General features: G+C 40.6%; 2 protein-coding genes across 2 annotated transcripts; one reads left to right on the top strand and one right to left on the bottom strand.

Annotated features, from left to right (window-relative positions):
- Nucleotides 1-2,075: 2,075 nt before the first annotated feature.
- On the bottom strand, nt 2,076-2,869 carry LOC125295774 (hemoglobin subunit alpha-like). The gene is made up of 3 exons (XM_048245239.1): nt 2,732-2,869; nt 2,394-2,601; nt 2,076-2,286 (listed from the first exon to the last, which is right to left on the bottom strand). Exons 1-3 carry the CDS (start codon nt 2,824-2,826, stop codon nt 2,158-2,160), a joined length of 432 nt encoding a protein of 143 aa, XP_048101196.1. The 5' UTR covers nt 2,827-2,869; the 3' UTR covers nt 2,076-2,157.
- A 1,366-nt stretch (nt 2,870-4,235) lies between these two features.
- On the top strand, nt 4,236-5,107 carry LOC125295773 (hemoglobin cathodic subunit beta-like). Its single transcript, XM_048245238.1, has 3 exons — nt 4,236-4,388; nt 4,487-4,709; nt 4,887-5,107. Exons 1-3 carry the CDS (start codon nt 4,297-4,299, stop codon nt 5,013-5,015), a joined length of 444 nt encoding a protein of 147 aa, XP_048101195.1. The 5' UTR covers nt 4,236-4,296; the 3' UTR covers nt 5,016-5,107.
- The last annotated feature ends 7,562 nt before the right edge of the window (nt 5,108-12,669 follow it).

Consider the following 12,669-nt stretch of genomic DNA (forward strand, 5'->3'; position numbering starts at 1 on the left):
GTGCAAAATAGCATATAGCCTACATTTAATGGTCATACTAATGTGATTAAAAGCGGACAATAATGCAATCAAGTTATGAAACGAGACGTTGCCAGAATAGTTTGCCATTATCTTTGTGTAAGTACTAGGCTGTCTTTTATTAGGCCTATGAGGTGAAGAAAGTAACATCCAAAGAGTATAGTCTGTGCTGCGTCAAAATCTAAGCCTACACATTTCCTCACTTTCTTAGACTTCTTTCTTATCTTCAAACGTGTGACACCGCGAAACATTATTGCACGGTGCAACAATCTAATCTTAAATAATTACAATTATTTATTTATGTCTGTTTGTGGTATATAGCCTACTTGGGATGCTTGCAGATGTCAAAGTGTTTCTATTTTCCATTTGATGTGAATTAATGTGTAGATCCGAAGTTTAAATGGTAGGCCTAGCTGTGACGTGCAGTCACCTGACATCACCATCAAATTGGAAGATATTTCAAAACTATTACAGTTTTTCTCGATTGCTTTGACCTGCTTAAGGCAACTGGGATCCTGAACACTTTCTTTGCACAGCAGAAGTCATCTCTTGCGAATGTGTTCACACATTGTCATTGGGTTCAAAGATTTCTCACACCCTTTTGCAAAACAGTTAACACAGATGTCATTCAAAAAGGTTTTCCCGTCCTAAACAAAAGGAAAACATCTTTTCACAGGTGGTAGGCTATAGATTCCTTGCATAAGTCTGAATCACTGATACACCTGTGTGAAACTCCTTTGCACAATACTTCAATCAGCAATCATTCATTATCCATAAGAGATGCCATGTCTGTTCTGTGTTGCTATTTATGGATCTACTGCACATTTAGACAAATTACTGTATTGCCTATTTGGTGAAGAAAACAGTACAAAAGGTGTTTACTGTAGATCTATTTCGATGAAAAATGACAAGTTGTAGTTCAATAAAATTTGTCTTGCCTAGGTGTTTACTGTAGGTCTTACATGTCAATGGCAGTTTCACCTTGGGAGAAATTAATTAATTATTTTTTATTCAGTACATTTGATCTTTTCACGGTTTTCTCTGATACCAGAAAAATGAGAAAAAAATGGAACAGACATAAGCAAAAATGCTGAATTTTGAGAACTATATTTTGCATTTTGTTGTCCAGTGTGTGATGATTGATTGAAATCACACAATGATTTGACGACAGGATGTGTTGTTTGAAGGCAAGATTTGCTTTTGCTGCATGTTTTTTTATTTTTTTTTGCTGCAAGTGTTTTGAGAGAACAGCCTTTTGCAAGCAAAATGTGCCATTTTGGCCAGAGTGCTTTTGTTCAGACACGGGTGTTAACTGTTTTGAGAACGTGATGTCAGAACAAGCGTCAAAACGATCGAGAAAAACTGTAACGTGGGCAGCTTTGCTCCCCTTAAGAGCAATGCACGCGCGTTCACCCTACGTGCATGTTCGAGAAACAGTCGGAAAAACCATACGAACGATCTTATCGTAGAAAACCCGTGCTTGTATCGTAGAATATCGTGCTTGTAGCCTATACGTGGGCAGCTTTGCTCCCCTTAAGAGCAATGCACGCGCGTTCACCCTACGTGCATGTTCGAGAAACAGTCGGAAAAACCATACGAACAATCTTATCGTAGAAAACCCTGCTTGTATCGTAGAATATCGTGCTTGTAGCCTATCCGTCGTTATCGGGAAACCGGGCCCAGGAAAGTAGTGGTATTTAGTGGGGTTTGAAGCGAAATTATTTAATTAATGTTGTGTGGAGAGCATTCACTCACTATCGTTATCTTATTTTTGACGGAGGTGGCATAGGCTTTTGCATCTGATCTCTTCATGTGCATCAGGCAGGCCTAGCCTAATGTACTTTTATGAGTGGTTTACGATAGTGGCTATATTATCTATATTATTTTCAGGTGTTTATTAATGGGTTATTTTATCCTTATTTATTTGTTAAAACAACAATGACAATACGCCAAGTTAATGTTAAGGGAAATGTAGTTGTAGGCCTACAGTAGGCTAAATTTGGTGAAACTAAGGAAGATTATATGATGTCCTCTTGGAATAAAACGCATAGGCTACATTTATTATCCGTAAATATTTTTTATTGGTGTATATAACACAGGTTCAGCAACATGTTCTGCTTGACTCTCGAGATACCAAGTTTATCTGTACTTGTCAGCCAAAGCAGCTGACACGGCAGCCAGGAATTTGTCCACAGCCACGTGTACTTCGGCGGTGAAGTCAGCGGGAAAATTCACAGCCAGAGCTACAAGGATGTTGTGGGACAGAATCTGGAAAAGACACATTGCAAATTGACGATGTAGCGCATTACTTTGACGCTAGACAAATTTCAAAAAGGGTTAACGATTTTGTTAAAGTTCAAATAAAATGGTCAAACCTTGAAGTTTCCTGGATCGACACGAAGCTTGAAAGCATGGAGATCACTGAGGGCACTCAAACCACCCACAAGATCGTCAATTTTGCCAACAGCCTGGTTCAGGGCACCCATCACCGTCTTGCCATGCTGCCTAACCGGGGCGGAGCCCGGACTGGTGTCACTCCAATGGGAGAAGTATGTCTTTGTTTGGGGATACACGACAAGCATCCTACAAAAAAAAGATTGCAGTCGCAAACAAATTAACCAATTAACAATTAACCAAACTGTGTTTAGCTAAATATGCTAGTGCAAGTGCTAATGATATAACGGCCCGTAAATACTGCTTTTTAAGATCTTACCTGCCCAGGGCCTCGGCTCCTATGTCGTCAGCCTTGCCGCCGACTTTGGACCAGAAGGACTTGACCAGAGATTTGTCCTTGGCTGTCAGACTCATTTTGATTTCTTTTCCTGAGAACTATTAGGAAAGAACCTGACAAAATATGGCAGAGAGACCTCTTTATATAAATCCGCAGTAGGCACACCCATCAACTCCGCCTACAGTCCCCTTGCCTTACTTCCCGTCTGCCAAGTTTTTTCAAAGTCTGTCCTTTTCAAGGGTCATTGGGTTAGTTAGGGTAACATTGATAGCCTAATTAGTGAATTAAAATAATCATACACCCACCACGAATATAAACACATGGCCATAACACAACTTTGACGAGAACTGGTCAACAAATAGGGGCTATTTTTCAATGAATTAAATGTTTCTCTCTCTCTCTCTCTCTCTCTCTCTCTCTCTCTCTCTATATATATATATATATATATATATATATATATATATATATAGGCCTCGGCCTATCTTTCATATCACCCTCTTATTTACTGCTGAACAATAAATTGAGAAATATTGAATTAGATATATAGGCAAGATCAGATTATGTTCCTTTTCCCATTTCACAACGTATATATTTAAATGTTTGTTTGGACTCTTTCCTTCTTATTCAAGTCATTTGTTAAGTCATACTGTTGAATAACATTAGTCAAGGAATCGTAGTGAATAGGGGCTATAAGGATGCTTCTGTCGGGTCGTCTAAGGTCGTTGTTCAGTCTGTGCCAAATACAACTGGAACAGGACATTTTGTTTATCAAATTAATTGGAGCCAAATTAAGCACATTTTGTGGGTGGAACGGGTGTGAGTGGTCTGATTAATGTGTTTTTCATTAAGATAACAGTTTATCAAACCCTGAGCCAAATTCTATTGTAAAATAGACTGCAAATGTATAAAATAGACCGGCAGTGTCCGCAATATTATATTCCACTTTCACAAATAAGATTATCGTAGTTTTAATTTGCTTCACAATGATCATCATTATCATGTTACAGCCTATGCATTTTTAAAAGACCTATGAGGCATAATCTCTGACGTAATTATTAATTTGAAGAATAAAGTAGGCTATTGCTTTCTTGAAGTTGCATTTATTCCGCATAAATCGCCATGGGGTTTTCCTATCTGTCACTATGATAACATTACAAATTCAATGCACATATTATGTAGGCCTACACAACTCAATGAAATAAACACATTTTGGCGGATTTAAAGCTAGCGATGTGTCGTTTGAATTTAAATCATTAGATACAAATCATTAGATGTTTTTGTGGAAATTATTGTTCTATTTGAAGATATTAAAATATATATTGTTGGATATAATTTGGCTATATATAGTAAACGTGCATTTAGTAGATATGCTATGTCTTTGGATCATTTCCAATTCATCCGAAAACCTTTACGAGAAGCATCCAATCAAACGCAAGCGACGCACGGGGCGGGGTACAATGCCAAATAAAAGCTGGGACCATATTGGCCTTTCAAGCAGGAGACGAAATATTTTTTGCTTAACCTCGGAAAAGTTAAAATAATATATTATGGCAGAGTTTACAGCTAATGAGAAGAGCATCGTTTCTGGTGTCTGGGCCAAAATCAGTGTCAACGAAATAGGACCGCAGGCCCTTGCCAGGTATGGTATTGCAAGTTACCACCATTTTCACATATTTGTTTAGGTTTTGTCTATCTAATGAGCTGACAAACAACTGTGCTTGTGTTGTGCATTGGCAGGGTGCTGATTGTGTATCCCTGGACTCAGAGGTACTTTGGGTCTTTTGGAGACTTATCCAACGCCGCAGCAATCCTGGGCAACAGCAAGGTGGGCAATCATGGTAAGGTTGTGCTGAATGCACTGGACAAAGGCGTGAAGAACATGGATAATGTGAAAGGCACCTATGCCGCACTCAGCAAGCTGCACTGCGTGCAGCTGAATGTCGACCCTGATAACTTTAGGGTAAATACGACGATTATTCTTATTTTTGTATTTCCTCTTCCCATTCCTTCTTCTTTTAGGCCTACTACAACACTTCATCTAACCTGTACAATAGTCTAAACTTCATCACCATGCATATAATATTTTATGTTTTACTTTTAAGGTCAATATGTGTAATCTCTCATTTTCTAATTTTAGCTGTTGGCGGACTGTCTCACCATCGTCGTTGCCACAAAGTTCGGCAGTGACTTCACACCTGCGATTCAAGCCACCTGGCAGAAATTTTTGTCAGCTGTCGTCATTGCCCTTGGAAGTCAGTACTTCTAAATGAAGCAGAGGAGTGTGTGCATCTCTCTGACCAAACCAAAGAGAATCCAGCATTGAATAAAAATAAAATTAAATAAATTGATAAAAAGTTATTTTGCTTGATTTGTATCTATCTTGTTTGAATTAAGAAAAAGTAAAGTTATAAGGGATAATAATAATAATAATACATTTTTTTATGACAGTGAAAGTCAGTTTATGCATGCTTCTGATAAATACCACCAGTTTAGTGGCTATATAGGTATTTAACATTGATTAATTAGGTCTACATTTTAAAACGAAATAGGTTGCCAGTATTCATGGCCCTTGTTTGAGTTGCAGATAAATGCAGAACGACACATTATTTAGAATTATATTCAGTCAACCAGCCTACTTAGATACTTCTTCTCATTAAAACGCCTTGTGATAGGGTCATCAGTCAGGGTGTAAAATCATAGAGGAAATTAATCAAGACAAGGCGATTCCAGTTTTTTCACGAAAGGGGCTCAAAGAAAATATCCAAGTTAGATGCACGATTGAGCACCATTGAATCTATACAAAGAAAGCGGAAGTTGCATCACAATAGACAGGTCATCTGCTGGAAAAATTAGGCCTATTTTTTGGTCAAAGTTTTCTCCATTGATTCCGGGTCAGAACCCCTATTGGAACAGATTAAAATCTGAGGCATGTTGAATTTTGTCCAAAAATCCAATATGGCCGCCATATTCCAAAATGGCACATTTTTACACACTTTTTGCTATACTATGGGGACATTTCCGGTAAAAGCAGTGTCATTTTAGCAAAAAAACTGTCCTTTTCTATCAAATACATATTTACAAAGGTTAACTGATGATTTTAAAACCCTAAGTATACCCTAACAATTTTAAATCATTACAAAATTATAATTTTGTCAGATATTAGTCAAATATCAGAAATCGTCAAATTTCCTTCTAACATAAACCTCTTACAGGTTAAATACAGTTCAAATAAATTGGGTACCTTAACTTAAACAGATTAAAACATGGCATTTAGACATTTTTCCAAAAATTCAATAATATCGCCAAAATGGGGGATTTTGGGGCCTAAACTATCACAGGAAGGAGAGTACTGGGCTACTCATTCCACCAACGAGGAAGCACTGAGGAAAAGAGTCTTGAATTTGATCTAGCGTTTATGGCTGGTCGACACAACAGATGCTCATCAGATGACCGCAGTGAGTGGTTGGGGATGTACAGCTGGATCATAGAATTGAGATAGCCGTAAGCAGATCCAGTAAGTGTCCTATAAGGCCAAGGCCTATTATAGGGAGTCAATGTAGAGTAGGAGAAGAGTTAGTACAATATTCCAGTTTGGAGATAACCATGGCCTGCACAAGAAGTTGTGTGGAATCTTGTATCAGATAAGGTCTGATCTTCCTAATGTTGTAAAGGACAAACCCAACATGATTTTGCAATTCAGGCTACATGCTCAAAGAAATTAAGACGGTCATCATGTGACGCCAAAATTACGTGCCAATCTAGTTGGGGTCAGTGAAGAGGAGTCAAACTGGATGTTAATCTGTTGGGGATTAGCTGTTTTAGCTGGAAACACCAAAAACTCAGTTTTTGAGAGATTAAGTTGAAGGTGTCGGTCTGTCATTCAGACTGAAATATCAGGCATGCAGAAATCTGATGGGAAACAGTCCTCAGGTGGAAAAGACAGGTAAAGTCGTCCGCATAGCAGTGATAGTCAAATCCATGGGAACGAATGGTCTCACCCAAGGAAGTGGTGTAAATAGTGCCCTAATACTGATCCTTATGGCACACCTGTGGTGAGGTCATGGTACTTTGATAGAAGCCTCACTGAAAGAACGCCCTTTAAGGTAGGATTCAAACCAGTCAAGATCTTTCCCAGAAATTCCCTGTTCAGACAGTGTAGAAAGGAGAATGTCATGGTTTATAGTATCAAAGGCTGCAGGTAAGTCTAGTAGAATTAATACTGATGACTGAGCAGACTCCTGATTTGAGGTGCTGCTCTTTACGGGTTTGAGTCCAGGCATGTGCAGGGCTGAACCACGCAGGTTAAACAGTAACAGTAAATGTAAATAGGTTACATTAGCTACTCTCAATGCTTCAGTCCCAGACAGAGCAATTTCATTACATTACATTACATTACATTACATTACATTACATTTGGCTGACGCTTTTTTTAACCAAAGCGACTAACAACATGGTAAACAGTAAGTTTTAGAACAATTCTCACAATTTTAGGACAGTTTAAAAAAAACACATTAGAGTACAGTAAGAATAAGTGCGTCGGTGAGTGCTGTATTTTAACAGTTACTTGTCAGTTTAATGGCTGGTGAGTGCTAGGATCAGTAAGACTTGTTGTAAGTGTTGCTATGAGAGTAGATGTTCTCTAAAGAGCTGGGTCTTCAGGAGTTTTTTGAAAGTGGAAAAGGATGTCCCTGCCCTTGTAGGAACTGGCAGTGTGTTCCACCAACGAGGAACAACAGATGAGAAAAGTTTGGATTGGCTTGAGCGCACCGGGTGGTAGAGCTAGACGCCGCTCGTCAGAGGAGCCGAGCGGTCTGGAGGTAGTGTAAGTCTGTATGAGGGCATTCAAGTAGGTGGGAGCAGAACCGAGACTACTTTGTAGGCAAGCGTTAGAGACTTGAATTTGATGCGGGCCAGCCATAGGTAGCCAGTGTAGCTGGATGAGCAGCGGGGTAACATGTGCCCTTTTGGGTTGGTTGTAGACCAGGCCAGCGCCGCCCAGCGTTCTGGATCATCTGAAGTGGTTTCACTGCGCAGGCTGGGAGACCTGTCAGGAGGGCATTGCAGTAGTCGAGTCGTGAGATGACTATTGCCTGAACCAGAAGTTGGGTAGCATCTTGAGTCAAGTAAGTCCTGATTTTCCGTTATGTTGTAGAGTGCGAAAACGGCATGACCGGGCGACTGAGGCAACATGATCTGAGAAGTTTAGTTGGTTGTCGAGAACAACTCCTAGATTTCTTGCAGTCCTGGTGGGTGAAACAGACAGGGAGTCAAATTTGATGTTGATGTCGTGGTGTATGGTAGGTTTAGCTGGGATGACCAGCAGTTCAGTCTTTGAGAGGTTCAGCTGGAGGTGGTGTGCCTTCATCCATGTAGCTATGTCTGAAAGGCAATCTGAGATCCGTGCTGAAACCAGGGGGTCGTCAGGTGGAAAGGACAGATAGAGCTGTGTGTCGCCTGCATAGCAGTGGTATGAGAAGCCGTCTTAACGGATAATCTGTCCCAAGGAGGTGGTGTAGATAGCAAAGAGGAGGGGGCCCAGCACTGAGCCCTGGGGACCCCTGTGGTGAGATGGTGAGGTGCAGATAGCTGACCAAGCCATGATACGTTAAACGAAAGGCCCTGTGAGGTAGGATTCAAACCAGGAGAGAGCAGCTCCGAGATTCCCATGTCAGCGAAAGTATAGAGAGAAGGATACGGTGATTAACCGTGTCAAAGGCAGCCGATAAGTCAAGCAGAATGAGTACTGATGATCGGCGGTTGCCCTGGCTTCTTTTAAGGCTTCTGTTACAGACAGCAGAGCCAAGCTGTAGAGTGGCCGCTTTTGAACCCAGACTGATTTGGATCCAGAAGGTTGTTCTGTGAAAGGAAGTCAGAGACCTGTTTGGAGACTGCTCGCTCAATGCCTTTGGATAGGAAAGGCAGTAGTGAGACAGGGCGGTAGTTCTCGACTTGAGCAGGGTTGAGAGAAGCTTTCTTAAATAACGGTGTTACCCGGGCCATTTTGAACGCTGTTGGAACTGTGCCGAGGGTTAGCGAGGCATTGATCACATGTGTGATAGCTGGAGTGATGGTCGGGCTGATGGACTGAAGTAGGCTCAGAGGGTATAGGGTCCAGCGAGCATGTGGTAGGACGGCTGCATGTCAGGAGTCTGGACACTTCACTCGGAGAGAGGCGTGAATTCTGAAAAAGATGTTCCAGCAGTCCCTAGAGGTTGTAGGAGTCGGTATCTGAGTCAGATCGTTGAGTGGGCATGTAGAGAATTGACTGCTGATTGCCGCCACTTTGTTTGTAAAAAAAATGAGGCGGGGTATCTGCAGTAAGGCTGGATGGAGGAGGAGGCAGCTGAGGGTTGAGTAGCGATTTGAAGGTTGAGAAAAGTTTTCGAGTGTCTGTAGCGCTGTTGATTTTGTCATTGTAGAAAGCAGTCTTAGCAGCAGTGATGCTGGCTGAGAAGGAGAATGTAGAATGACCACTCTTGAAACCAGACTGCACGGTCTAGCAGTGTGTTCTGATACAGGAAGTCATAGACTTGCTTGAAGAACACTTCCTCCAAAGCCAACAAGAAAGGAAGAAGGGAGACAGGTCTGTAGTTCTTCATCAATTGTATGAAGTGTACTTTTTTTTAGCAAAGACATAACCCTTGCCTGTTTAAAAGAAGAAGGAACTATTCCAGAACTGAGTGTATACACATGCATGACTGCTGGCAGAACAGCAGGTGTGACAGACTGCAGAAGAATAGACAGGACAGCAGGGGCGCAGGAGGCACGGGGGACGTGGGGGATATGTCCCCCGCAGTGCTGAAGAGACAGCCGTCATCCCCCTCACTTTTGATAAGGAAAAAAAGCCTTATAGGTATCATGGGATTTGCGCTAACTGTAAAACTCCCCATTAACAGCATCACATCACCACAGCCATCTACAGTACTGTAAGACTGCACAATCTCATATTCACTGTTGGATATCGGAAGCCAGTTTGTCTACTAACAATAATAAAATAATCTAGGCTACTTGCTTAGCATAAATCATCATCATCTTTATTTGAGGCAGGCTGGTATTCGAGGCAGGCTTTTTTAAATATTTCTAACCTGCATTTAGACACCTTTTATGCAATTTTTTTTATCTGTAGCCTGGGCCCAGGTAGCACCCGATGCACAATGGACGCACTGTGTTATTCACAGGGAAGTGCTCGTGTCAAGGCAGCTTAGTTAGTCCCGACCTACATGAGATTTTGAACGTTGTTGTGAGAGTGGTGAATCTCATCAAAACCCGCCCTTCAAAGCAAAGCGTCTATTCTCCGCGCGACTTCTTGAAGAGATGGTAGCTGACCAAAAGGCTGTACTGTTTCACAGCGAGGCAAGGTGGCTTTCCCAAGGTAAAGTGCTGTCGCTGTGTTTGAGCTCCGAAGTAAGCCTCTTCTTGGAGGAATCTGCAAGCACGCTTACTAATTAACATTTCTTGACGGCTGGCCTATCTTAGCTTATATATTTGATATATCTTAGCGATACATTTGAGTTAAATGTCCAGTTACAAGGCAAATACAAGCACCTACCTCACCTAGCAAATAAGATTACAGCATTCCCAAAAAAACTTGAGTATGGGACAGGCATCTCGATCGCGACATTATGTCTTTGAGATTTCTGAGCGAAATCGCTGAAACGTCTGATTGGGAGGCACTCTTGATCCCATGTATTAAACAGTAGGCCTACATCACATCCCTGCAAAGTTTATTTCAAAAATATTTCCCAACCAGCAGTGCTCAGTATGACTGGATTATGGATCCATTTAATGCAGCATGTTGGTATTTCATTGAATATATTGTACAATGCTGTAAAATGGCCTATGCTTCCTAATATGTTGTGTGTTATGTATTTATTTATTATTATATCTGCAGCACCAGCTGATTTTAACTCTGTTGAAGAGGATATATTTAGAACTTGTCATTATTTCAATAAATTTGACAATTTTAAGCTTGACCTACCACTTTCTTAGAGCGATGAGGGACAGGTGGGGCTCGAGAATGCCCACTTGATCAAAGTGGGGAATGAAAGAAAAAGTTTGAGAACCACTGATCTAGTTTGTTAACTACCACAGTCACGAGTTGGGGGTCGCGATAGTCTGTCATTTTTTAAAAGTGGGTCCCCAGAAAAAAAGTTTGAGAAACACTGGAATAGGGGTTGTGCTGTAATGGAAACCTTTTTGTGTAGCCAAGTAGCCTAAATTGAGTTATTGTTTAATTATGCATGATTTAGTACTTTTTTTTTTTAAATGTAGTAGGCTTCAGCCTCTGGCAATTAGCTCGAAAGGGGCGGCAAGAGAATGATCTTGAGAATGTGTGTTGGAGACCCATAGGAAAACAACTTTTATTTGCCAACCGTAGGCTATTAATCCAACCAACATAATACAATACAATACAACATAATAAAATATTAAGAAGAGGTGTTATTTCATTGACTTAAATCGAAACAATGTCTTCTAGTGGACTGATGCCAATTGTTGGTATTGTTACCCAGTCTTGTAGCCTATATGGGAATATAAATAGAATCAATCCCGGGCATAATTTGAGGATTTATGGTAGCCTAGTGCTCAACTCCTCCTGCTCAACATGAAGTTAGCTGTTATGTTTATGATAACAAACTCAACTAGCCTACTTATAAACTCGTTTTCACTAGCCTACCTATAAAATACAAGTCTATCAACGTTTTTGTTCTAAGACATTTATTTCAAACATAATTTCAAGACACAAATTGGATATTTCAGTTACCTTGGTGCATAAATCCCAGAGAGTAGGCTACACTATTGTTTATACCCCACACTGAACGCATATGAACGGTTATGCGTTCAGTGTGGGGTATAAACAAGCTGAGAATTTAGCGGTGTCACGTCTGCCTGTCACAGACGTGGGGAGCTCTTTGAAGCTTGGGATAATGTGATACAGTTACTACAGTAACAGTATTTTATTTTACTTCTTATGTATTTTTCTTTTTTCAATTTTATAAATGCTTTGTTTAAATGCTGTTGGAACAAATAGTTGATTATAAAGGCAACTTTCTGTTGCAATTTTCTGTGTGTTCTGGACTGGTAACTTGTTTAAGCCAACACTTGTTAAGTTCTAACGTTGCATAAATATTAACTGCAAACACACAGTGGAGAGTTGATTTGGTTTATTCCAGACAATTTAAGTAGGCCTAACTAGGCTATTTGATCATGTACACTATGTTTGGATCATAGGCATGATGATTCATTCATGGCTTCATAAAATATCAACATCCCATGTTGCTTTTTTCTACCATTGGCCCAAATAGTGACCAGTATTCTACCATTGGCCCAAGTATGTGAAATAAATCTAAAAAAAATAAATAAAAGTAGAATTGCACATAGCAAGAAGAAGCTGGTCTGAGGGCAGATCTGACGTTGTGCTCATGTCACAGTTTTCACCATTTTTATCAAAAAATATTTTGAAAACAATCAATGGTATTATCTTAATATTCTGGCAAGTTTAAAATATGATGGTCGAAAGTGGGCCAGAGGTGGCGATCCGATATCTGGAAATCTGATCTCACTATGGGTTTGTGTTCACAATCTGGTCCCCCTCACAGGGGCGGAGCCAGACATTTGAAACATTGGGGGCTTAGCCCAGCGTCACACACAGGAAGACTAGGGGGGTCCGGAGGCATCCCCCCCACCCCCCGTAGAACATTTTGAAAAATTACCCCTTAAATAATGACTTCTAGTGAATTCTATGTAAACTAATTACACATTGAGACTTTAAAAATGTGAGACTCAAGGTATATCTGACTGGCACTTTGGGTCTTTCAAGAGGGGTCTATAGGCATAGCCTGATCAGCATGCACCAGGCAAGAGAGGGTCATGCAACTTCCAACTGAAGCACTCAAAATTCCTCCGGTGGCCCCTTCAATAAA

The sequence above is a fragment of the Alosa alosa genome, chromosome 6 (assembly GCF_017589495.1).
Source record: "Alosa alosa isolate M-15738 ecotype Scorff River chromosome 6, AALO_Geno_1.1, whole genome shotgun sequence".
NCBI lineage: Eukaryota > Metazoa > Chordata > Actinopteri > Clupeiformes > Clupeidae > Alosa > Alosa alosa.